Source organism: Pavona decussata, unplaced genomic scaffold (assembly GCF_977016875.1).
Source record: "Pavona decussata unplaced genomic scaffold, jaPavDecu1.1 SCAFFOLD_149, whole genome shotgun sequence".
Taxonomy (NCBI): domain Eukaryota; kingdom Metazoa; phylum Cnidaria; class Anthozoa; order Scleractinia; family Agariciidae; genus Pavona; species Pavona decussata.
In genome coordinates, this window is record NW_028145561.1 from 292,998 (window position 1) to 319,620 (window position 26,623).

A 26,623-nucleotide genomic window follows, 5' to 3' on the forward strand; every position below is an offset into this window, starting at 1 on the left:
AGGATTTGTTGACGTAATTCGGCTTTATGGGCGCGGTCACCGCGCCGGAAACAAACAAAAAATCAAACCTTTGATAACATTTGACTTGTGGTACGTTCCAATGCTTTTCCTAATGACTTATCGCGTCGTGGTGATTATTGATGGTAATTAGACTGGTGTCATGAAGTCAATTCCTTAGTGAGGCATACCAAAGTTATTGAAATCGCGTATTGATAGATATAGTTCATTATACGGTTCACTTCTTTCTTGTTTTCAAAGGTTATTACTCTAAAGCAGACATCGGACAGTTAGTAATACCTCGGAGTTTATGTTTTGATTCGACCGCCCACACTGTAAAGATTGAAGTTCTTTCGTATCTAACGTTATATTCTTCACTGAAGCTGACCGGCCTTCGAAGCGGACTTTTCAGTTAGCCATTCTATTGAACCACAGAGGGACACGACACAACAGATAAATCCGTGAACGCCAGGACTGACAACCGAGCAAATGGATACAAGATTTGTAGAAGCTCTTCGTGTTTGTTTCTTGTTGGTGATTGTATCGACGCTGAAGATTCAAGATGTTAAGACTCAAGGAATCACTCAGCGGAAAGGTACGTGCACCCTTACTAAAAAATACTTTCTGGTCTGTTAATTCCCTAATACCAGAGCTCGCTGTTGTTAAATGCGTTAAACATTTTCATTTTGTTTTTAGGCACAATATAGTCGTGTTTTTATGATCCAACGAATCTTCAGCAGAAATCGATACTTGTAAATTGTCTAATGAGAGACTCGCATCTTCTGTAATTTGCTCTACTAAGTTTGTGATACCATACTATTCGGCGTGTTGTATTAATTTTATTCATTTTGAACTCTATTGCTGTCCACCTTCACAACTTCAATTGACTTTATTTCTTTATATTGATGTCAGCTATCACAACGGAAACGTCGAATCGCTTTAATTTTTGTATTTTTAGTTAAATGCTTTTCTAAACCAACTATCAGTTAAAAATATTCTGTCGAAATTAATATGTACATTCCGAAGTTCAGCATATATTAATAACTTGAGTGACAACTATTTGTGATACTAGAAACGTTGACCGATTGCCCTTCCTGTCAGCATCCATTTTTGATAGCTTTATTTTCTTCCAAAACATGACAGAAATTTAACGAAATATTCAAATGGCCGGCATCGATCGCGATTTCAACATCTTAGACGGATGATCAACATCACTACAGCCTTGGCATTTGCAACATGTTTCCAGTGTACCACAGTTAAAATATTTTACCGATGGTGCCAAGTTTGGTTTTTCTAGAATTTTACTGATGTTCCGGAATATTTTCTGTCACGGCTTTACTTTTAACTCGTAAAATTTACCCGAGTGAGGAACAATTTGAAGATACTGTAACGTATTTTAAGGGCATATAGAATCCTGCGAAGGCATCAAGACTAAACCATTTTGTTTTAAGAAAACTAGTCTCATTCATTTTACACACTCGGGCAGTGTGCATCCTTTTCGAACAAATTTACACAGATTAACATTAACGGTGTCCAATACACGGTAAAGGTTAATCCACTGAATACTTGCATATTGTACTTAAACTGAAGACAACAGATTAAAAACGTGCTGTAGTTATATTTCGGGATTATTCTATACAATCATCAGACTGGTAAAGAATAATGCCGAAATATACCAAGAGTCGTTGAAGTTTGTATTCTGTTGTCTGCATTATACATTAAAGAATTATTCTAAAAAGTAAATGAGAACTATTTTAAATTGGTTGAGTAGTTACGCTAATGTCAAGCCATATACTTTAATCGAAAATATGGACCCGTGTCCTTCATGCTTTCAGAAAAACCAGGAATTCATATAAACAGTATCATTTACCATTCGTTTGTTTTGCGCCAAGATTTGGCTTTAAGTTCTTTCCTCAGATAGAATCCATGAGATAATTTGCGTGATCATTTGAAAGGTCATTTATTGAAAAGCGCCTAATGTGTTATTTGTACGCCTCCTATTTTAACGATTGCCGCGAAAATCATGCAAAAGTGGCGGTAAAATTTTCGCGAAGTTTCTATTCGAAATATAAGGCTTATAACACTCGCAATATTGATTGAGCAAAGCTTTATTTGTTTTCAACGCCACGACTTTCATCTTAGTTCATGCAGGCAAATTAGCAATATCTTTGCATTCTCTTTATGTGGATTAATTTTCGGCGAGTTAATTCGCGTGAACGTTTAATGACGCGTGAAGATAACGAAACAAAGACGAGAAACACAAAAATAAAAGATGTTAAGGCTGCACTCACGTTATGCTATCTGTTTTTCCATTTGCAAATTTAAACGACTCATTGTTTGAGATTTGGCCCTGTTATAAGCACAGGCTAAATCGAAATATCGAAGAATTACAAGTATGTAAATCTACACTGATAGGACCTCAGGCTGGGATATGAAGGGATTTTTCACGCATTTAAGGACGTAGGATTAGCTGTGGCTTATTTTCAGTCTTACCTATGTCTCCTTCGCTTTATTTATCATGCTTAAGATACTGAGATAAGGTCTGTATTTAAAGCCGTCTAGTGACAAATCCTCACCAGACTTTGTGATAGATAAACGATACTGATTACGGAGTGACAAAAGAACCGAAGTACAACGACTAAGTGTAGGTCACGAACACATGATTCGGTTTAAAGAACATTTTATGATACAAATGACAGAATTATCAAAATATCAGTTGAAACAGAGCACGAATTTCTACAAAATGATGCAGACAAACAAGAAGCGCTAACCAAGTTTTTGTTTTTGTTTAAATGTCAATTAGATGTTGGGAGTCTATGAGATGAGTCGGTAGTATTGTTTTTCGGTTGAATTTTTTTCGTTTGCTAAAAACGACAGGAGGAAGCACTTCAATGAAGCTTCTTTTTTTAACTAATTAAGACTACTAGACAGGTCATGCTTGTCATGAATGCTTTTAAAAGACATCTTCTGATCGCATGTAACTAAAGCTGACATGCAACCCTGCTGTGTGCAACTCAAATTAAACCTCTCATGAACTTCATAGAATTCACCTTCTTTCATTTGAAATGGTTGAGATGAGACATTCATAATCTGCGTGCGTGATGTTTGTATAATGGCCAATAGAACAGCACAGAGATGTTTCAATATTTTTAATATTTATTACTCCTTACGTGCATTGGGATGGTGGTGGTAGTGGTGCCAAGGGAGGGGGGGAGGGGTAGTGTCTCGTTGTGTGCAACGAAGACAAGTTGAGGGATGATGGGATGGTGGGTACAAAAAGAGAATCACCCATCTTCTTCACCATCAGCGAGATACACAGGGCTGAAACCATCACCTTTCTTATGGTGAGCAACTCATGCCCAGTCATCTTTTCAGTCAGTCTGGCGTCATTCCTTGGCGGGAGGGGGGGGGGGGGGGGGGGAGGTTATGTAACGCGTGTTCTTGGTTACGCTAGCGAGAGGGTGACAATGTGAAAAGGTAAACCAGCGAAATCATCTACTCTAATTCAATTTGCCCTCAAGAATTAAATAAGTAGAAACTATTTAACGTCCGTCCTTACGCCATGTAACTAACTAAATTAATTACTTGTAGTGAGCTTAATTTAATTGAGGAGGCCGCATCAGCCCCACAAGCTTTCTATATAACTTTTAAGTTATTTGATTGTGTCTTGTTTGTAATTTCTTTCTGTGGCAAAATAATAAAAAAAAATCCTTTTAAATCACATTATTTGTTGACTTGAAGGTGAATAGACTTCTTTTTACAAATAAGACCTCCTTCTTCATCTACACCAACTGTTGTCAAAGTTGTTGAAAAAGTTGTATGGATAAGGTGATTAAAAAAGCTTCAGATTAGAAATTAAGTCATTAACTATCACGAGCAAGCTTTCCTTCTTCCTTTTTCTATGTCTATCGTTGAATATAATTTCTCAACAAGTGAATATACTTAGATGTGTTTTCCTTTCATGATGCATCAACCCTAGCACGTCATAACTACTGCCTTTAAGCTTTTGTCTTATTTCAGGCGCAGGAAAACGCCTTGACTGTGCTGCAACTCCGTTTTCGTCAACAACTGTTTTCCTGACATGGAATTCACCGACTAGCGATGGAGATCACAATCCAAGAAACTATTCGGTAAGGGAGTGCGGAACAAATCGTCTGCATGGACAATTGGCTACGAGAATTGTGCCCCATAATAAAGGGTGTGGTTTGGGTGAGCTTCCCTTAACAGCCTCTGCATTATGAGGTTGACAAGAACGCCATATGTGTGACAGACTGATTGGCGTATTTTAGGCATTCAAATAATAGCGAGTAACGCGAAAAATTGACACGAGGGACAAATGAAGCAAGAAGACTTTTCTCCGCTGTATTGCTCAGCTTTCCTCCCTCGCATGGATTTTTCACCCTTCCTTTCACCAAATGAACACTTACAATACGTTACAGAGTAATGGCCCTGTCAGGTCCCTTCTTCTTCTTCTTCTTCTTCTTCTTCTTCTTCTTCTTCTTCTTCTTCTTCTTCTGCTGCTGCTGCTGTTGCTTCTTCTTCTTCTTCTTCTTCTTGAACCGTGCAATACACCCCACCTCTTTAGAATCTAACTGGCATCATCATTACTTAATACAGGCTACATGTCTCCTTTAACTCTATGGTTATTCCAGGTAGCCAGCTCCCCTCTCCCTTTTTTAAACAATTAATTAAGCGTAATAATAGCCCAATTTCGATATATTAAAATTCAGCCTGAAACAATAAACATCACTGCGAGACTCCGGGGAATAAATTGTAGAGTTTATTTAACAGTTATTCCACTCACCCTTGTTGGATATGAGGTGATAGTTAGCTAACAAGACCTAGTTATCCAACAAGCGTGAGTGGAATAATTGTTTTATTAAAAACAATCAAAACGTATTGCTAGATCTTGCTGATTTCGCTTTGAAAGAACAACCAGAAGACAATTCAGTGGTCACAATTTCCTAGGCATGGTATAATGGCTCATATACCATGGCCACTAAGCCAATCAAATCCCTCAGTGGAATTGCATCTTTGTCACGGCATCCCTGGGAGAACAACCTGAGTTCAATTTCATTTGATATATTCTTCTTTGTAGATTCACTACAGGCCCCTGTATTACAAGGGAAACTTCACTGTTCTTCACATTGGCAAGAGCCTCTACTATTTGGTGGAAAATCTTGATGTTACAACATATTATGCATTCAGGATCGTTACAATAGACAACTTAGGGAATCCGCATTACTGTGAAGTGTTGGCCAAGACACCAAAAGATGGTGGGTGCCGCTTTAGTATCACATCGCTTAATTCAATCAGTCAAATATTTTTACTTGCTTGCCATTGGTTAAAATGTGTCACGGACGCACCATGCCCCAATCGGACATTACCAAACATGTTGATAGTGCTCTTCGCGCTCTCTAATTGGTTACTCGAACTATGGATAGTGGTGGATATTGTTTATTTAACCCTGGGCTAATAGAGAAAGCCAAGGGCGGTTTTTGGGTACGGCTGTTCACTTATGTGAAATAGGCTGAATCAATTATTCGTCTATACCCTGGAATTGTTAAAGCAATCGTCAAATAACCCAAGAAAGCTATTTGAATACCTCCCGTTGAGTGTTTGTCCATTAAAACAACAAAACTATTTCTGATCAACGTACTCGTTAATAACCAGACATATTCTTACAGTGCTTTCTAAATATAAAATCTTCCTTCTTGGAAAAACCGTCAATAGGCATGTCCGTAAAGGAATTTTTTTAGCTAGTTTAATGGCCTTACCTCCCATGAGTCTCCTGTAGCTCGGTGGTAGAGCATCCGAACTAGTAATCGGAAGGTCTTAGGTTCGACTCCTGATAGAAGCACTTGGATTTCTTTTTTTCGAGTATGCCTGTGTCACTTTCTAGAATAATACATCATTCTCAGGATTTTTCTTTAACATGACACTTCTCTGGGCGTTGCAGAATATCAGTGGCTAGAGTGTTTCCTGTTGTCGTGTACCTTGAAGTGTTTTTTCTTTATCAATCTAAATTTCATTCAGGAGATGTATTCGATTTGCTAACCTTAGGTCCATCACGACGTACATTTGATCACTGTTTCCGAAAGTTTGTTCGAAATCTCAGGAGACCTGTCAGTAATTAAAACATCGGAAATGCGTTTTGGGTTTTAATGTGTATGTAGGTCAATAGTTTATCTGTCCAGTACATTTTCGTTTTTGCTCTGACCTTAACCCTAACATCAAAGAACAAATTCTCCTATCTTGTCCCCATAATTTTCTCATTAAAGTACCATGGAGAAGTTATTAAAATATCAAGAAAATTCAGCTTGAGGGATCTTTTCTTTAATTCTCATGACCTCAGGGGTTAAATAAGGATTAATATTTCAAGGAGAAATTTGATGCTGATCACTGTTAAGGCTTAAAAGGTTAAGGAATCATTTATTTAGTCACTAATGACATCAGCAAACCCCTTCAGTGACCTTCTTCATTGCGCCAATTGGATTGTAGGCTCGATTACCAGCCGCTGTTCGGGAAAATGAGCGAGCCTAATTGGATTGTATTGTAATATTTTTCCACTGCCTGAATTTTTCAGCTGCGTTATCTGTGGGTGTACGCATTGAGACAAATCCAGGAAGTAAGAAAGGATTGATAGTGAAATGGAAAGCTGTGAATCTGCCAGATGCTCAGCCAATATATCGCTTGTTTATTGAGTGGAAACGCGAGGGAAAAGTTCACGTCAGCTTACTTTACGAAGGAAAGGAAACGTCAGGTGTGATTAGAGGCAAGTTGCCAACTCCTCATCTCATGTATGTCAGCGTTGTTGTCAAGAAAAAACGATTTCAACACCAGGCAGGAAATATCGTAACCTACCCCACAAAACAGGCAGTGATACCAGGAGCTCACTTCACTCCTAGGATTCCAGGTAAATGTTTACCTCTTAGCTACAATAATGATTAGCATCTAATTTCTGTTCTAAAGAGAAAGATAGTTAATGGCAGTTCGGTCGTGTAATTAGTAAGACGTGTACCACGTATAAACTCTTCCTGTAGTTCATAAACTGAGAGCGCTTATTGAACGAACATCAACGTAAAAATCAAACTTTGTTATCGGCCAACATACATGGGAAATATCCTCGATTGTCAAAAACTACTTCATTACGTAATGTAATTCCAGAGTTTTGATTGGCTTAGCAGCCATACGATATCAGCCATTATACCATGCTCGAGAAATAGTGGCCATTAAATCGTTTTCGGATCTTTCTTGCAAAATGAAATCAGCAAGATCTTGTAATAAACGTCAACTATCCTCCAGTTTAGTTGGAGGGTATTTCGTCAAGTAAAGCGCTTTTGTTACTAGATTAACGAATCTGATTGCCATTTTGCGATTCTTTTTCCCGTGCCCTTATTGGGTTTAAAATTAATAGAGAATTCTAAATCTTAGTTTAAAGAAATTGGATATTGAGCTCAGGACAGATAGATTGCAACCTTAGTCCTTCATAAATATAACTGACTTTTTTCCCCAACAGCTGATTCAAGAAACAAGACTATTCTAGTGTCAATTGACGCTTATGACTGGAACTTTGCTAGAATCTCCTGGAATACTGTAAAGATTGGAAGAAATCACGTAACATACAGAGCTACCTGTAAAGCAGGAAGTGACGTCATTGAGGTGGTGACGTCAAACACGTCAGTTTTGTTCTTTGGTCTTAAACAGCTGACAACATATACAATCACAGTGCAGGCTCAGCGAAATAATGGAACCCTGTTACTCTTATCATCTGAGGTTCATTTGACCACGTTAGGTTAGTCTTGATTGTCTTAACTTAGAGAGATATATTTAGATAGGGTTAAACAGTTAAAGGGAATTAGGATTAGGAAGCTTATCTCTTGTAAGGTTAATACAGATAACCTATTATCACATCAGCTCTTAGCTTTCCCTATACAACATACTTGTGGAAAGTAAAGCAGATGTGCATTACTTGACTCGGTCTTATAATCGTTCTAAAAGAGCGCTTTCACTGCAATGCACGTACCACAACTCACGAGATGTTTCTGTTCGCTTTTTTTGAAAGAGATAGGTGGCGCTACAGGACAATGGAAACATTTTATACAGTTTTTAATGAAATTTATAAAAGCAGGATACAGCATACTATATAACAATATGGTTGATCGCTGGCGAGGACTCGAATTCCTGTCTCCTGCTTTCAAGGTAGACTGTTTCATGTTAAATTGTATTCCCTAGTTAAAAATGATCTCAAAATCTTATTAAGATTAAAATGGTTGATAGGATATGCGTATCGTTTTATCAGATTATATTTAAAAAGGGACATTATTGATGCGATTTAGCTAACAAATTTCCATACTTCTTTTTCTTTTTAACGTTATTTGAGATAAAATTAATACTATTAGTTTTGTGTATTTTCGTTTTAATCATTTTCAACACAAATATGTTAAATTGTATTCCCTAGTTAAAAATGATCTCAAAATCTTATTAAGATTAAAATGGTTGATAGGATATGCGTGTCGTTTAATCAGATTATATCTTAAAAGGGACGTTATTGATGCGATTTAGCTAACAAATTTCCATAATTCTTTTTCCTTTTAACGTTATTTGAGATAAAATTAATACTATTAATTTTGTGTATTTTCGTTTTGATCACTGTCATCAAAAATATGGAATTTTTCCTTGCTAGACCTTGTTAACAATGGACGGTTAACTTGATGCTTTTGTAGATAAGGACGAGTGTACTGATATGTCTCACACTTGCTCGGAACACTCCGAGTGTGTCAACACAAGGGGAGGTCACTTTTGTCGCTGTTTGCCGGGGTGGATTGGTGACGGCAAAACCTGCAAAGGTTGGTGGGATATACTTGATGCAGGGTGATGCCTTATATAAGGTCTTCTTTTAAGAACTGAACATCCGCTGACTGTATATGGGCCATTTTCGGGTCAATGTCTTCAACCTCTCTATTTACGTTTCCTTTAAATTTCCAAAGAGGAGTCAGGACTAGTGTAAAACATATCATTTTGTTTTGACGAAATGATTTACTTTTGATCTGAATTTGAGCCAAATCAGGGAAGGGATCCTATTGTTTTGATTAAGCAACATCAACAAGAAAACAAGAAAACACATCCATTATGTCGTAGTAGTCTTTCTTCTCCATCAACTTCCCTTTTTGACCATCAGCGGCGAGTATGCCGATATACCATCGTTGCTTGTCAGTCATTTCAGTGCTTTCGTTACTCATCTTTAGATAACAGATAAGAGGCTGATTTCTATTCTGATTTTATCCTTGGGTGATTCTGATAGCTCTCCTTAACGAAACAGGAACGCCTCAACACCAGAAACAATAGCCGCTGTTGGTATTCGTTCAGGCGTCTTTACGTTTCTAAGTTGATTGGTGGAGTAGTCGGTCGCTATGTGTTGGTTTTCTGTAAATTTACGTTTTATTTGAGTAAATCTGCCGCTCCAGCATTTCACTGTCTCCTCGACGTAATAGTATAATTCTGCTTGTTGTAGAAGTACCAGATAACAAAGAAAACCTTTTGTACTGTGGCAACCAGAGCTACCTTAATGTCAGATGGCTGAGGACTCTTCAAGGTCAAACAGCATTAGCTCCATGTCCAGCAAAATCAAGAGGTAAATTGGCAGGTTAACTTAGCTTAAGGACGGTGCCTACTAATAAAGAAGTATTTTTGTGTGACTTATGACTAAGCGGGAAAAGCAGATTTTAGCAAGGGCTATGGAAATCCAAAAAGAAAATTGGGGGTAAACACGCATTTTTTAGAGATAATAAAGCAACAACAATTCAAAAAAGTAGTAAAATACAAAGCAATGTATAACGTTTTTTTTTTCAAATTGAAGCTTTATTATCTCTGTAAAATGCATGGTTATCCGAAATTTTCTTTTTGGACACCAAGAGCACTTGCTAAGTTCTGCTTTCTCCGCATAGTTTTAAACCGCGCAAAAATATCCCTGTATTGGTAGGCACCACCCATAGGAAACCCGAGTATCTCTAGATGCGCAGAATGTATGCGCAGTAACAAAAGTAGGCACAGTCCACGACCTGAAGCCTCTATCTATACTAAGCCTTGACGTCAATCTTTTCCCGCGTAGATCTATTTTTAGAATGGACCTTAGGGGACCTTTGGAACGCCCACAATTCAAATACCCAACCAAGGAAAAGCAATCACAATTCAATAAATTGTCATACGTGATACACTTTCGCGGGAAAAGAAGTTCTAAAACTAAACCTACCCGGGAAAGGATTGCTTAAGGAATTAATACAGATAGAGGCTCCTAGCCATGGGCTCTCCTGCCCTAACCTAACTTGTTTATGAAAAGTTTAGGACGTCATTGGTAATAATTACCCTAACTTATTCATCTTGATTTACGTTTGGTAATTTATTGTTTTCTAGCAAATGATTCAGAGGCGGCGGAACATTTTGAAACGTGGGGGGCTCATCTCTCACCCAACCATACGCATACCCCTACTCAAATTTACCAAAATGCCCTTTGCGTTGTTCGTTATGACAGGCAAACCTCTTTGCAATCTTTATAGTGTCCAGTGTGTCCATAATCGATTTGTGACAATGCATCAGTAGGCATGCAGTTGTTTTAGGCGGTCCTACTTCATGGTGCTTTTTAGGTAGTTCTTGAGTCGTCTGAGGGTAGAAAATGTGCGCTCTGAAGTTCTCACTGCAGTTCTCACTACATAAAACGTTTTACAACATCTTATTTCGCCAATCGCGATGCTTGTAAAAATATTTGTGAAAAGATCACGAGATTGAATATTTTGCCTACTTTGATGCTTCGATGCGGCACCAAAAGTTCATTGTGTTTTTGTTTAAAATCTGAAAATGATATAATTTTCCAGCTGTATAATAAATACTTTATTTTTCGTAATACTCAGGTATTGCCAAAAGAACGTGTTTGCAAGTTTCAGACCGTGTTGCTCAGTGGCAAGTTCCTGATCTTAGTGAATGTGTCTCGGACAAAATGGCAAATATCGCTCAACAGGTAAGGTCTGTTTTTCTTAAAAGACATGAACAACTACGTGAAAAATATTGTGCTTTGCTGGGTATTGAATTACAGCCGTTTTCCGCGAATGATCGCGGTGATCCTGTACAGTTTTTCAAATTTCATGACTGAAAAAGCACATGCATTGCAAAAATGGTTAATTTTTCAGAACGAACGTACAATGAAAATGTAGTTAGTTATTTTGTAGCCCTTGTTTTTTTAAGACTGTTAGTGAGTCAAAATTCTTTTAAACGGAGTGCATTACGGTGTTGTGTCATGTAAACTAAAGCGCGAGGTAATTTTATAGAACAGGGGAGAAGCAATCAGAAAAACACGAGGCGCAGCCCGGTACTTCCTATGCTTCTTGAATGTTGTTTAAAAATTTCAAGTCCTTGTACAATAATAACAAAAAAATCGTCGAGGAGCAGTTTACTGATTTCCTTCTTAGAGCGGTTTAATTTTCAATTGAGTGTCGAAAGTAATTTCGGTTTGTTTTGGTTTTGCATTATTACGCTCTGTGATTGGTTAACAAAACTCGTGACACTTTCTCAACCAATGGGAGATCAAACCAAAACCAATCGTGTTTTCGCCGCACGCGTTTTCCCGCGCTTGGCGCCGGTTACATGTATTTGCTTCGAATTCTGATTGGTTCGTTGTGTTGTTTACGTCTGTTGCGATTGGCCAGAGTAATTACTTTGGTTTCAGTTTTGCGACACTCAGTTGTTTGGTTGTTTCGTTCTTTTGTTTGTTGCTGCAGTTTACATGTACATGTGCCTGTCTAATAATGTTTAAATACTTCTAGGATGCCGTGACTTGAAGAGTCCCCCCACCAAAAAAAACAAAACAAAACAAAACAAAACAAAACACAAAATAGGCCGACCAATCTTGTTTACATCCTTCTCAAATATGCCTACTATGACATTATTGAAACCTTGTTTACGTATCGTTGATTGCAGTTGAAAGATCCAAGCGCTGACGTCACTGACATTGCCAAGCAACTTGCTGATGCCACCGCGGTCGTTACGCATGCGCAAAGTCCGTTGCAAACTGGCGACCTTAAACTTGCTGTTGATGTCATAGAGAAAATCTCTCAAAGGGGCTTTGATGGTGTGCTAAACTTAAAAGATGAGAAAGCTCGAAACATTGCTCAGGTGAGTTCTGCTATTGGGTTTCTCCTTTAGCCTGATACCTTGAACTTACTCCAAAAGGAAAGTCTAGCCGACAGCTGCTTGTTATGGGGGGGGAATCGTTCTCTAAAGACCACTAGTTGTATGACCTACCAAAATGTCTCACGTGTTAAAAAACAAAAAACGCAAACAAACACGCGAGTTTGTTTGGTTCGTATCCATTGGAGGATTTAGCGTATCGCGAGCTACACACCCAAATTAATTCAATGCGTTCTTCACACCACTCGTTTCAGTAAATATCTTCTACCTTTAGTTTTCATTCTCTAAATTCGTGAGAGAAAAACGTGTTACTTGGAGTTTGTAGAGGTGCATCGCTATTGTGTTGCGAAGTAACGTGTCAGGCGCGGTGGCCCGGAGTTCGAGGCTTGGAATCCAGTTTTTTTCATTGGCAGTTGCTTTATGTGGCAAAGCCAGCTTTGTTGGTGTTTTTACCAGTAAACTACCATGCAGTCGAGTTTTCCTTCTGCTGAGACTAGTGTCATTTAGCGGCTTGAACAATGAAAGTGCGGGCTTTGTTTGTTTAACGGATTTTTACTGTTCTTGTTTTCCAGGCCGTGGTTAAATCTTCCAGTAACATCCTCGACAAAAACACTCTTGAATCCTGGAGATTTATGCCAAAGGTACCAATATGACCACATACTAACGGCTGCCTTTTTAGTGTTTGATTATCATGTATGTATCAATTGAGCAGGTTATTGTCATGGGTATGAGACACGATTTAGTTTAAATAGAGTATTAACGCCCATTTAAACGGTTTCAACATTTGCTCAAAATTCGTTCGACAAAGGTTGAACGGATGTTGGGCAAATGTTGGATAAACGGAGTGTTCAAACGGTTCCAACGCCATTCAACATTTTCAAGAACAAAGAAAATGTTGAATCGAAGTTTAAACCAATTTAAATTTGATTCAACTCACTTTCAACAAGCTTCCAACAATTTTGTACGCTTTCAACAATGTTGAACGACCTGTTCAAACGCCCCGACATTTGGTTCATCAACTGTGATGAACACATGTTGAAGCAAATGTTGAAACCGTTTAAACGGGCCTTTATCTTATTAGCTGCATTTTTGTTTTACAGAGGACCACAAGTAATGGCTTTTATTTTCCTTTTTTAAGGATTCCATATCCGCCGAGGCGAGCAAGCTTTTAAAAGGAGTAGATGCCGTTGCTTTGCACTTGGCCAAAACAGCAGTGTCACGTGACGTCGTTTTAACCGAGGCACCAAACGTGGGTAAGTGACTTACAAAAATAAATCATTTGATTCATCAGTCCAATTTAAAAGTGTAAATTATTTGAAATGGTAAAATGTTTCAGTTCTCCTTAATGGTAATGCTTTTTTATGCTTTTAATTTCCCCTGCATTGACCGAATCACATTGGCGATAATTGACTAAACATGTGGTTTTTGTCAGATGTTATTTTGCCATACCAGTTAGTACGCAGTGGAATACACCAATTCGAAGGGCTGGGTATTTAATTGCATAATTTTAGGCCCCTAGTCTTTTGTGGGCAATTGCTTTGCCCCTGGTTATAAGCCAATCTCTCCATTTCCTTCACAGTGGTGTATACCATTTCCAGAATGTGCCATTTTGAACAATTTGTAGTGCCAGTCCTTCAAAATGACGCGTTTGTTTATCAATTTGACTGATCCGGCTGGTCAGTTCTGAGAATTAGTGATACGAGTGCTTGGGAAAACTATAATCACGTGCTCAAGAGTGTTGGCAATTCTTCACTTGCCAGCGTGTCATATTTGTTTCATTTTTGTTGATTTCGTTAAGATATCTCGAACGTTTTTGCGGACATGTAAATTTTTATTCTTCGTTGTTTGCTCTCCTAAAAGTGTTGAGCACCAAGTCAACCAAGAAAGCCGATCCAACTGATCAGCGGCTGCCACAAACAACCAAGAGAGCTGGCAAGGTTTCATCCAGTAGTGTCTTGTTACCAGGCTCCGTGCTCAAGTTACAACGAAGTGAAGGAATTCAGAGTAAGTGACTTAAATTTAAATTAATTCGCAAAAAATTTTCTGACATGAATTTTACAAAAACAGCCACTCGTACCTTCTATATAGCCACGTTACCATTCTCAGCCATCAACTTCAAAAACTGTTCAAATTTAACAGTCTTACATTATCAAGATGATCCATTGTTTCTTGCTCTGTTTTGTTCCCAGGTGAAACTCAACATATTACATTTGTATCCTACCGCAATCTCAAGGCTTTGATGCAGCCAAGCAGTGACGAAAAGTAAGTTATTTAAAAATTGTGTAAACTAATTTGGCGACACTTCAAGCTTGGGAATTTCCGAAAAAAAAAAAAATCGCCAAATTGAAATGCAGTCGCATCAATTATCGCCTAATTCAATCGTTGCGAAATTAACGTGATTCCACATGCATACTCTATACAGCTAAAATAACGCCATCTGGCCATTTCGCCCTATCACACCGTTCGACGGCCAAACCCACACGTATCACACATTTGGGACAGTGTCACCTTTTTTAAGTTTAAACGACAAAAAAGCATATTTGTATCGATGTAAACGTCAAAATAATGTTTCTGTTTTGTTAACAAAATGGATTGCAACTTGAAAAAATTGGCCAATGTTTTCAAGTCCCTTCTGAGTATTTAACAGAAATTGCTCAAAACGGATTATAGTATATCCTTTCTGGAAAAATCATTTCATATTTTCCTCCCGGTGCTCTAAGAGCCATTTCATGTTAGAAAAGAGATTCTTTGACAAATATTTGAGCAAGTTTTGACCAATAAGAGCAAAATCTTCGTGACAATGCCCCTTTAATTTTAGGCGCCAAGACGCTTTTAAACATGTTGTCTTTAACAGTGCGTGCACTATTCAGATCGACAGACTCCACCGGAGACGGAAGTAACGTGGATAGAATTGAATCAGAAGTAGTGTCAGTTTCACTTTATCCAATGAACATCAACCGCTTTGAGGAGCCTGTCATTTTAACTCTTAGAAACTCCCAGGTAGGTGAAAGCTTTCTCTTAGCTTATTAATGTTATTAAACGCAAGGGTTGGTGTGAAGTGAATAACTTATTCAATCAGGACCGGGACCAAAGGAGCCAGTTTTGATTTCTAAGTGGGTTGTTCGTGTGTAATTTTACCGTTAATTGTTAACTCAGTTTATTGAAGCTTCACTGCTTGCTTTCTTACAGGATAACGAGAAAGACGAAGCTAGCTGTGTTTTTTGGAACATGAATGGGTATGTCGCTGAAAACTGTTTCTATATTAGAAATCTGGAATTTAGTGTGGACTTCAAGTATTTTCCTGATTCAATCGGTTTTTGAGAGGGTGATTTGGAGGTGATAAACTGAAAGGATGAAACCGCGTCCGTTAATAGAAATCAAAATAATTGATAAAATTGTTACAGAGCGTTGTTTAATTACTGTGGCACACTGACCAAGTTGGATTCAACCTTTGAATTAAACCTTTTTACGTTATATACCAAACACGAGGAAGAGTGTTTCAGCCGATTTCCGAACACCGAGAAGTAGGTTGGAAAAACGAGGCGCAGCCGAGTATTTTTTTAACCAACTTCGAAGTGTTTGAAAATCGGGTGAACTACTCTTTCAAGTGATTGATACAGCATCTTAAAGAAATTCAAAGCAAAAGTTTACCAGATTTTCTGACAATTAAGCTAAGAGTACGTTTGCAAACCTCCGTATAACGAGAAAAAGTGTTCAATTCTGTTTTCGCTTTCAGGAAATGCATCTCCTACACAGAAATACACAAATTCATAGTGTTGTAACAAAATCATTTCCCCGCAGGTCAAGTGGTTTATGGTCGGAAGAGGGATGTCACGTGACCCATAGGAATAAGAGTCATACCACGTGCCAATGCTATCACCTGACAAGCTTTGCTGTACTCATGCGTGTTAAAGATATAAACAAGAATACGGCGATGGTGAGTATGTAGAGGGGCACGGTCCGCCGGATCATTGATGTCTTATCTAGATTTGTTGCGGTTGCCAGATGAGTAACGTCCCTCTCAGGGAAGACTTTAGATAACGAGGACCTAAGCCAGGTCTCAGAACCCAGCGGTTTTCGCAAAAAGATGGGTTTGGTTGGGGTGCCCATTCTCGCGGGCTCACAAACCTGGTTCAAGTCCTTGTTGTCTGAGGATTTTCCCCTCTCAGACGCTCTTTTGGGTCATCACGCAATCTTTTCTCCCCATCGCGTGATGATGAGAAAAGATTGCGTGACGAGCCAAAAGAGCGTCTGAAAGGGAGGCTAATAGATGAGTTCTAAAGAATAAGGTTCATGATGACACGAAAATGGCATCACGTAACTTTTGTACACATGTAAATTAACTCAAACTAACCAGGGAGTCAGTGAGGACTAGAAAACACTTACACAAACTGCAGCCTGCGGCTTGCGCTCATGTTTGTATTTCTAAACTAAAAGAAACAAGCACCCTGAAATCTATTGACACAATAGACTGGTCGACGAAAATTTTTTCGTAAGTTTGTTAAGCTCAGATGGCGAATCACCGGGCCAATGTTATTCCAACCACTTTCTTACATTTTGTAACTTTATGTATTTGGCCCAAATCAGGTATTGTTACATTTCATCACATATCGATAGTAATACAATATTGAGCAGTCTCAGAAGTCTTTCTTGGCTTATCTAGGAGACACTCATTACTTATTTACAAAAACTGCTTCTCGTGTGATGACTACAGTTATAGCATTTGACAGATATATATTTGGTCTAGAAAGAGAGCTTTTACCAAGACTGAAAGGTTCAACTATTTCACATTGTCATCAATTTTGAACACACCTTTAGCCTGAAGAATCATGGGGATGTTATGGAATTTTGATAGCGCATCCCCCAAATCAAGTTTAAAACGCAGTACTTACTAAACATCCATTTGCTTTCATTAACAGGAGCAGCATTCATATGTCTTGAGTCTCATCTCCTACATCGGCATCAGCATATCTATCGTAGCGTTGTTTTTATCATTTTTGACTTTCGTGTTCCTCAAGTAAGTAAAACATCAATCTCATAACCAACTATTATTGGATGAAGACTAAGTCATCCCAGGCGCATGCGCGCGTTGATGAGAAGAACTTTGAAATCGTTGGCCCAACTTTCTGAAATACCGTCGGAGGGACCAGGAAGCTGTTTTCGTCTGTTTAAATCGCGTTCATCTTTGGAAAGTTAGCTGAATTTTTTCTTTGCAAACGCAAATTACAGAAGCTGTTTGTTGCGATATTTCTGAAAGCTTTTGCAATGGCGGAAAAGCAAAATCCCGCGACGACTTGTATGCAAATTATTCTCAACCGGACTTCACGAGCTAGTAATCTGACTGTATTCAGTGCTTACCTACGTTGTTCTGTTCTTCAGGTTTAGAAACACCCGACACCGTTACTTTGTCCACGCCAATCTAGCTCTTTCCTTGAGTTTGGCGGAAACCCTATTTCTGTTTGGCATCAACAAGACAGCAAACAAGGTACAGAGATACTTCATGTTGACATGATTTCACCTGATGCCTTCGTCCTTTATACACTCCATTAGTGATTCTGTGTCCACTCCCGGGCCACAACAGGGCGTGAGCTTTGGGCCTTTACCCACCTTCATACGCTTTGCTTTTTCGCACAAACGATAGCTATGATTTTATAAAGGTATATCATATAGTGTTGTGACCTCCAGCGATGATTAACTACTAAAATACGTACGTACTGTCATTAGACATAATCCAATACACACATTTGCTTGTTTTCTTGCAGATTATTTGTAAAACAATCGCCATTACACTTCATTACCTCTTCCTAGCATCGTTTTCTTGGATGGCTCTTGAGGGGGTCATCCTGTATCTCATGCTTGTGAAGATCTTCCGCAGCAAGACTCGGCCCGGGAGGGACAGGGCTGTGTTTCTGCTGTGTGGCTGGGGTGAGTTTTACAATGTCTGTCTAACACTCCAATCAAAGACGAAGGCTTTTGTATAGAAACCAGGATACACGAAGGATTTCAAAGTGCCAAACACAGAGAAGTTTAAAGCAAAAAAAACCATTCTATCCTGTATAACAAAAACTCGCTACATATTATCAAAAGAGGGTTTAATACAAGCAGGCTTACAATCTTTGTTTTTCTCGTTTCATACCTTTGCCAAGTACTTGAATTGTCGTATACTTTTAACCTAGAGTTTCTTTGTTGCGTGCCTTTTTGGAGACCACTTTACTTAAATCAACTTATCGGTTTTCGTGGGTCGGTATAGTTCTCCTCAGCCAGTGGACCATTGTTTTACTTCATGAAAGACAATCACCGCTGTCCTCCAGTTCGCCCGCTTACTCACCGATACTGTTGATTAAAAAGTTTAAAAAAAGTCACTAAAGTTGCCGAACCTCTTTAGTGTATTCGTGTCAAGGTCAAGGCGATTGTTTTTGACACGAACCACTTCTTGATAAGGATTGAGTGTCTACGATCTTATAAGAGTATTTCTTTTTCACAGGACTCCCCGCTATTGTCGTGGCTGGGTCTGCTGTGTTGTTCCACGAAGGTTATGGCACAGATGATTTGTAAGTATCATTCACACTATAATAAATTAGCTATTATTTAGGTATCATTCAGTCACCAATGTTGTCTGGACTCCAATGTTACACTTTAGTGCGTGCTAGTCAAATCACAGGAGCGAACGCTAACGAACTTTGTAGAGCCAGGATCGACTACAAAGCTGAAAATTTGAAGCCATTGAACAATGCTTTAAAGCACTTGTGATCCATGACTAAGCACTGAGCCAACTTTCGATTCCTCAAAGTTTCGTCGTTTCGCCATTTCGCCTTATTTTACCGTTACGTCTATTTTGCAGTTGTTGGTTGTCGTTGGAGAGACATTTCACCTGGGCCTTTGTGGGACCTGTACTTCTTGTTTGCTTGGTAAGTTTTATTTGTTTCTCAAGAGCAGTGTTTTGGGTTTAAGACTTCCTGAACGCAAATACATACATTTTCTTAAATCCGGTCACAATAAACACAAACGTCTATTCATAATTCAGTTGCTTGTAAGATTGTTCATGTTACTTTTGTTGAAGTACAATCTTGGCAATTTTGTCGTCATCTTTCAATTCTGTTTGCAGTTTAATTTTATTTGCTTGGGGAAGACATTTATGGTCATGTCGAATCGAGGGAGCACAAAGAAAAGCGACACGAGTGTGAAGAAAATAAGGTAAGCCAGGCTCTTCACAAAACAGTTTAATCGTGATTTCAATCCGATACTGTTGGGTGTGGGGAGTTCGTTATTTAAGAACGGATGTGAAAAGTGTGGGAGATGGCGCACTTTCCAATATTTTTGCGCGGTCTTTCTTTGATTTCTCTAAAAAGAAAATCAAGGCTACACCAAATAGCTACACAGGTCGGTTCACACGACAAGATTCCTCGTGAGTTCGCCGAAGGAACTTGTCCCGAGAACACAATCTTTATCAGAACAAGTCCAGTCTGAACCAGTCCCCTAAACACTACGGGGGAATTGTCCCTTGTTCCTTCGACCCTACCAAACAAACAAACTAGCGGCCGGCATGTAACAAAGCAAGCAAACAGAAAATAAATAAACAAGTAGAAAGCAAATAAACAGACAAGCAAAGACCCAAACAAACAAGAAAACAAGCTGGTAAGCAAAACAACAGTTAAACAAGTAAGCAACAAACCAAATTGAAACGGCATGTCTTAAACTAAATAAAACCTGACTAGTCACCGGCCGTTGTAAACTAGATAGTGATGAGTGAAAAATGCTTCGTTAATAAACCCAAGCCGTTCTCAAACCACACCGGGCACGAGATCGGCGAAAACCGTAGCGATAGGCCCTACTAGTTCCTGCATGAAATCCTAATTTCAGCACGATTTTTTGTGTTGGAGTACTGCTCCCGAATCGAAAGTATAACAATTTCTAGTAAATAGGTTGTCCGTGGCGTTTCAAGCGTAATAAAAACAGCCACTGACTGGTCTGGCGTGAAACTGTTCTGCATACACTCAATAGCTATGTGCGGGTTATTTGTCACTTTGTTCATGATCAGCTCTTTAAAACGGCCATGACTGAACAAACATCACTTAATGATAAATCTAATGCCCATGTGAGCATGGCCTATTTTCTTTTGGTCAACAGATACTGGTCCAAGGGCTGTGCATTACTTTCTTGTCTTCTTGGCTTAACTTGGATTGTGGGAGTTTTTGTAGTAAATGAAGACACCATCTTCATGGCATACCTCTTCAACATATTTAATACTCTACAGGTAAGTTACTGTTTAAACCTCAACACTGAAGAGACTAATGAACATTCATCGATGTTAGGGTGAGATCAATCCTGGACGCCTCTTGTAGCCCATCTACCACTCAATCCTTCTCAGGTTTCTTTATCTCACGCATTTACCAATGTGATGTGAATAAAAGAAATGTCAATAACTGTAGCGTTTCGTTGGACAATTTGAAAAACCAATGACGACGTCCACAAGTCATGGAAACACCTAATTAATCGTGGACAATGAAGCAAAAAGCAGCCTTTTCTAAGACCACTTCTTAGTTTAAACTCCCAAGAGTTTGTCAGGCTTTTTGAACAAAAGTGTCTACCTTCCATCCCGCAAGCTGGAGTGAGTGGAGATTGTAACTCTTGCAGACTAAGAAAGTACTTTGGTTTGTTGGAATTTTATCACCGAATTTTTTTTTGCAATTTTCTTCGCAGGGATTACTTATATTTCTCTTCCACTGCATTGGTGATGAAAAGGTGAGACACTGGTATACATTTACTGATTTTATTTTCAGACATATTACACTTGCCTAGGTAACAGTGAACACAGAGGACTTTCGACATTTTCCCGAAAATTTCCAAAGATTGGCTCCGGATTCTCATAACTTTGGTTTCTTACCATTTCGCTACAATTTCTAGTGATTATTGAAGACTTTCGGATATTTTTCACTGAAAATATTTTAAAAATGTGACGTACGAATTATGATCTGACCTTCTGTATTCTTAGTGGCATAAGATGATATACAGGGTCCCAGAGTCTGTTCATTGTGCTGATTCCGAATGAATGGCACGTTTTACTCGAAACAGATCGAATTCCTTTCTTTTGAGAGGGCCACGTTTTTAGAGAGAATTGCGTTTCCCTGAAAAATGACATTCCTTGTGGTCTGTTACTCCTAAAACACAAATTGAGAGTAATTAGCATAGTCCTAAAACTTAGCCCCAAAAGAATATGTTCCCTTTGATATATGCTTTTTAATTTCAAGTTTTGTACTTGTGTCGCTTTTCTTTTCTACGTGTTTTTATCAGTTTGTCAAAACTAAACCACCTTTTATATAACTGCGTTCTCACACTGTTTTTTTTATAACCCTTTTCAGGTGCGCGCAGAGTATTTACGGATAATCCGCTGCCAATCACGTGCAATTGCCTACGGCGCAGCTCGGCCGTGGTGGAGTAAGTCCGATTCTATGAGCCCCTCAAGGACGTCGGAAAAAATACGAAGAGGAACTTTACAGTCAAACTTGGAAGTACCAAAGGTATTTACTGCCTTCGTGAAATCTTGCTGCATGCGCGACGACAGAACCGCATTATCCATGTCGCTACTCTTGTTTGGTTTTTTTTATATTTTGAGTGAGTATTTCCGGCTTTCATTTGAGCTAGATAGACGTGTGTTGCCCAAAAGGGTATATGTTTGGTTTTCGAGGTGCTTTGGTTTCATCTCGTCACTCTGGACAAAAACTAGGTGTGGTTTTCACAGGGAACTGCAAGAGCACACAAAGTATCCGAAATACATCACTCCGTGTTATAAAGTGCGAATTATGGTCTGAGATAAGCGAATGCCAGGTCTCAAAACGGGAACTGGAAAATATGGATTTGGGTCCGGAAAAAGGTTTAGGATTTGGAAAACCGGGGGTACACCCCTGACTGAAATATTCGCCGAGTAACCTCCCCTCTCCCCTCCCTACCTGTGGTGACTTTACTCTTTGTGATGGTAACAAGCTGGCGAGAATGCTTTTATTCTGATCATTACATATTTGCAAATGGAGGTTGGAATACTGTCGTTTCTTGTTAGTATTCCAGCCTGTCTTAACACGAAACAACTGCTGTCTGTTGCCAAGGTCTTAGCATCACGGATTCATTAGAAGACGACATCACTTCATGTAGTTGTGGAAGAAATCCTTCAGAATTAACTTTGTCTTCTGAGTAACCTATTATCTTTGTGGGCATTCTTTGTCCCATGCGCTCAGCGAATTATTCTGACCTGGCATAGGTAGTATCTAGGCAGTGTTTTCGGCGTGAGAAAAAGGGGGCTTTCCATTTGCCAGGACTGGCCGGAATATAAAGGAAGATACCAATTTCAAGGATACGTTTTATCCTAGTCGTTCGAATTTCCTCAAGACAGCACGTATCATTTTCGGAGTGATTATTTTTCAAGATTTTGCAGCACCATCCCTTCAGAATGACTCATTCGATTTACAGACTGGCCAGCCAGACCGGCCATGCAGTTGTGGCAAATGGGAAGCACTCTAAGTCTTCGATTTTAATGTAATCTATGTTTTTTAGGGAGATTTTTAATGACTGTGGCACGAACAAACATTATCCATAAAGCAACCAGTTAATGGAAACTGTAAGCAAATCAGCTGCCTTCGTGGGCTAAACTCAAACCGCCCAAGAAGCATATAATAGGCCATTTCCGAGTTGCTGTGAACCTCACTATGAAAGCGCCGGCTAAGTGCAAAAATTAGTGTTGTTTGCATATGAATGAAAACTAATTTTCCTAGCAAAAGCTTTGCACTTAGCCTCGCTTTCATAATTGGGCTCAAAGCAACTCGGAAATGGTCTATTTTTCATTCTGACACGACATGCTTGTGATGATTTCAGAACACAGTAGACAATTCAGTGCAACAGAGAGCTGCTCTCGTGGCGGGAGCGGCAGAGTATGCAGCATTACGACGATCTTTAAGCAGACCAACAGAAGTGATATACGGGATAACAGGTAAGATGGTATAGCTTAGAAATTCCAGTCTCAAAACAATTGTCGAATTGAGAATGATGTATTAATCAGTAAATGACACAGGCATACTCGAAAAAAAAAATAAGTGAATGATCATCGCAGTTGTACATGCAACTTAAGCAGTTGCGTAAAGCAAAGCGTGAACAAAATCCAGGCTTAAACAGGATTCGAGCCCATGTCCTCTGTATTTTGTACAAATTGCCAAAACCGGGACCCAGTTGTTCAAAGCCCGATTAATCCTGGGTTAACTTGAACTATAACTCGAGTTTAATCACTAATCAACAGTGATGTTTCCAAAGATTTTTGTCCCTCAGTTTTGACTTAGACTTTCCTTTAACATTAGCTTCAAATAAGATTTCAAAAGCGTGTTTAACGAGCGAGCTGAAAATCTCGCTTAACATTTAATCGGGGATTAGCGTTAATCGGCTATCGAACAACCGAGCCTGGATTTATAAATTGTTCTTCATTGGAGAAATCAGTTAATATTTTCCCCCTGGTGCTCTACGAACAATTTCATATCAGAGAAAAGGTTCTATGTTAAATATTTGAGTAAATTTGATTAAAATACAGCAAACTCTCCACTCTCCATTACAGTGCCTCTTTAACCCTTTAATTCCTAACACTAAAGAGCAAATTCTCCTATCTTGTCCTCATATTTTTCTTTCAAAAGTGCAAATCTCATCTCGGTGATCATCTCCTTAATTCTCATGACCTCAGGGGTTGAATAAGCATAGATATTACAAGGAGAAATTTGATGCTGATCACTGTTAGGGCTAAAAGGGTTAAGGAACGGTGCAGTTCCAGACAGTGTTCACCTCCGCTTTCTCGGATGACCCCTTGTCCCTCCCACCTAACCAAAAACAAAAACAAAATTTAACGGTCCATAAACAACTAACTGGAAAATAAATATTGTTATTAACTTTTAGAAGCTGACTGTCAACAAAATAACGAGGAAAGGCAAACAGAATCTCGGCCAACTTCACAGAGAGACGAGAGTGTGATTTGCAGTTCAAGTAACCTTGAAAGTAATGGAAATGAATGTATAGAGGTAAGATATGGTCGATAAACAGTATATCCTGATATCTAGGTACCACTTGACAACTTACAAGTTGCAATACTGTTTTAAACTACTTTTCACCCAACAGCTAATAAAAGCTCGTTCCAAACGTGAACACAGGCTAATAGCGTTAAGAATAAAATAAACAAAAAAAGTAAAAGGGGATGTAGCTAAATGTAACTTTACAACGAATCTGGCTTTTTGGCTCTTGTAATAGACTGAAGTTTAACTTTACGTTATCTTTGCTTGTAGAATTCAGAGGAAAATGCGACTAATACTGAACTGGCTGAAACCGGTTTTACTTGTTCCTGTGAGCACTCATCGCTGTCCAACCTCCCGGATGTAATACAGAACGACTGTCAAGTTACTGAGCAAACTCCACAAGACATTGCTTTATAAAGGAAGGATTAGCTTGAAGGGAAGTCTATAAAATACAGAGCCGAAATCCACATCAGCAGCAAGCATGCAAGAGACGTGTGCTCAGATAGCAATGAAATTTGGAAGGGTTCAGTTGGTGTTCATGGAGGTTTGATAACTATAGAGAACGCAAAGAGAGACATTTGAAGGAAAACGCCAACCAACCGGAAATTCAAGGGATGCATGACATCGAGTCACACCAGGAATCTACTGTGTCAACCACGCGCTGTAAACCGGGGGGAGACGAAATTATTCTTAGAAAATGAGACATAAAATATGGAAATGGAAACGTTCCCGATGGTGCAAAAGTTGGGAGTTATAGTTGTACATAATTAATATGTATATCAATCGTTTCTTGAAAGAAAAAAAAAGGTTAAGACTAATGGCGCATTCGATTAACCCTATTCCGGAATAGGATTCATACAATGATAACAAGAAATCCCTCATAAGAGGTTTCTGGAGTTACTGGGGTACAAAATGGATCTTAATTTATCATGTTTCAGCGAAACTTGGCAGAAATGTCTTGCCAAATATCCTGAAAAAGAGAAATATAACAGCTATTCCCATTATTCTTATTCCGGAATACGGTCAATCGAACGCAACCTAAGAGTTGGAGTTGTTAAGGATAGGTTATGCTTTTTCTGGCATGGCTGTTATTTAATTTTATGACACGAGAATCTATTCAGGGTATCCCTGTAGAGAATTTATGTTGCTCAATTATTTGGGTATTTTGAAAAAGCTCGCCCCTGCAAAATAAGTTAAAAGCTTAAAAAGAATTTCAGATATTTAATTTTTTCATAATTAAAGTGATTGCAATATAGTATAAGTTAAGTTACGTTATGGCATTCGTTGTTGTAAAATTCAACGTGATGCAACAGACTATAAATAAACAGCTGAAGTGAATTGTTTGTTTGGCTCAGTGTTGATTCAGTAAATTGATTTATGGATATTTCAGATAAATGTATGTTTTTGTGCAGAGGAGCCAATCTACGCGAGCATCACCTTAACGAAACGCACAAGCTTACTAGTGACACAGCAACAATATAATCATAAGCACTAACACAAACGTAAGGATAACGAAGGTATTAATTTTTTGCACTTCTTAAAGAATGCTTTTTCGGAGCTGAGGCAGAACTAGGCCCGATTTCCACCTCTCCCACGTGTCCGGTTTTTCTTTCCGATTAGAGACGGCTGGAGTAGGCTCGATTGCCAGACACCCGACCCGAGGGAGCGGGGGTGAGCGCGGGCTCATTTCCCGGACAGTGGCTGGTAAGGCGAATTTGAGGTTAGAATGTTCATAAAAATGTGTCCTCATTTTTGCAATTGAGAAAGCAAGTTGTCTTGAAGTAAATCACCATAAAACAAACTGCTTAACATTTTTGTTACTGATATCAAACTGCAAAAGAAAGGTAAGAGTTGCAATACGGTACAATGTGTCAGAGTTAATTTATTTCAAGGCGAAGGTCAGCTATTACCTTTAAATTGTAATATATTCACATGAAGCATGCGCAGTAAAATTTATTATTATTTTATTATTATAATTGATATTATATTATATTGACACCTCTCATTCCCGCTGAGTTCTGCGCTGAGGATTCGTTCTCTTTCATCAATGAGATTCAAAAACTGTCAATGCACAACAAGTTCATGGTGTCATTTGACGTGGAAAGCCTTTTCACGAACATTCCTCTAGAGGAAAGTATAGATTTAGCTGTTAGTTACATCACTCAGTATACCAATACCACTTTTTCAGCCAAGGAGCTTAAAGATCTTTTTCACATAGCCACAGCCCAATCTCACTTTTCTTTCAACGGTTCTTTTTATGATCAAGTTGATGGGGGTAGCTATGGGATCCCCCCTCGCACCAGTATTGGCCAATCTTTTTATGGTTCATCATGAGAGGGAGTGATTACAAAATTTCTGTCTTTCGGAGGTTTTGTTCTACCGGCGGTACGTCGACGACACCTTTTGTTTAT

The 26,623-nt window shown here is 38.8% G+C and overlaps 1 protein-coding gene across 1 annotated transcript; it reads left to right on the plus strand.

Annotated features, from left to right (window-relative positions):
- LOC146466234 (adhesion G protein-coupled receptor L4-like) lies at positions 1-25,555 on the plus strand. Its single transcript, XM_085127627.1, has 28 exons — positions 1-592; positions 4,018-4,127; positions 5,096-5,273; positions 6,584-6,913; positions 7,517-7,792; positions 8,724-8,846; positions 9,512-9,631; positions 10,905-11,011; positions 11,968-12,162; positions 12,750-12,818; positions 13,316-13,430; positions 14,038-14,181; positions 14,367-14,439; positions 15,048-15,177; positions 15,367-15,413; positions 15,979-16,114; positions 17,097-17,194; positions 17,557-17,662; positions 17,940-18,102; positions 18,662-18,728; positions 19,019-19,085; positions 19,283-19,371; positions 20,305-20,431; positions 20,878-20,919; positions 21,537-21,695; positions 23,041-23,155; positions 24,100-24,221; positions 24,483-25,555. The coding sequence occupies exons 1-28, from the start codon at positions 487-489 to the stop codon at positions 24,627-24,629; spliced, it is 3,561 nt and encodes a 1,186-aa protein (XP_084983753.1). The 5' UTR covers positions 1-486; the 3' UTR covers positions 24,630-25,555.
- The last annotated feature ends 1,068 nt before the right edge of the window (positions 25,556-26,623 follow it).

Excerpts from the sequence above, each read along its gene's own strand:
- LOC146466234 (XM_085127627.1), top strand. The coding sequence starts at position 487 with ATGGATACAAGATTTGTAGAAGCTCTTCGTGTTTGTTTCTTGTTGGTG. Across the intron at positions 20,432-20,877 it reads ACATATTTAATACTCTACAG|GGATTACTTATATTTCTCTT; the intron begins GTAAGTTACTGT and ends TTTTCTTCGCAG. Across the intron at positions 24,222-24,482 it reads ATGGAAATGAATGTATAGAG|AATTCAGAGGAAAATGCGAC; the intron begins GTAAGATATGGT and ends CTTTGCTTGTAG.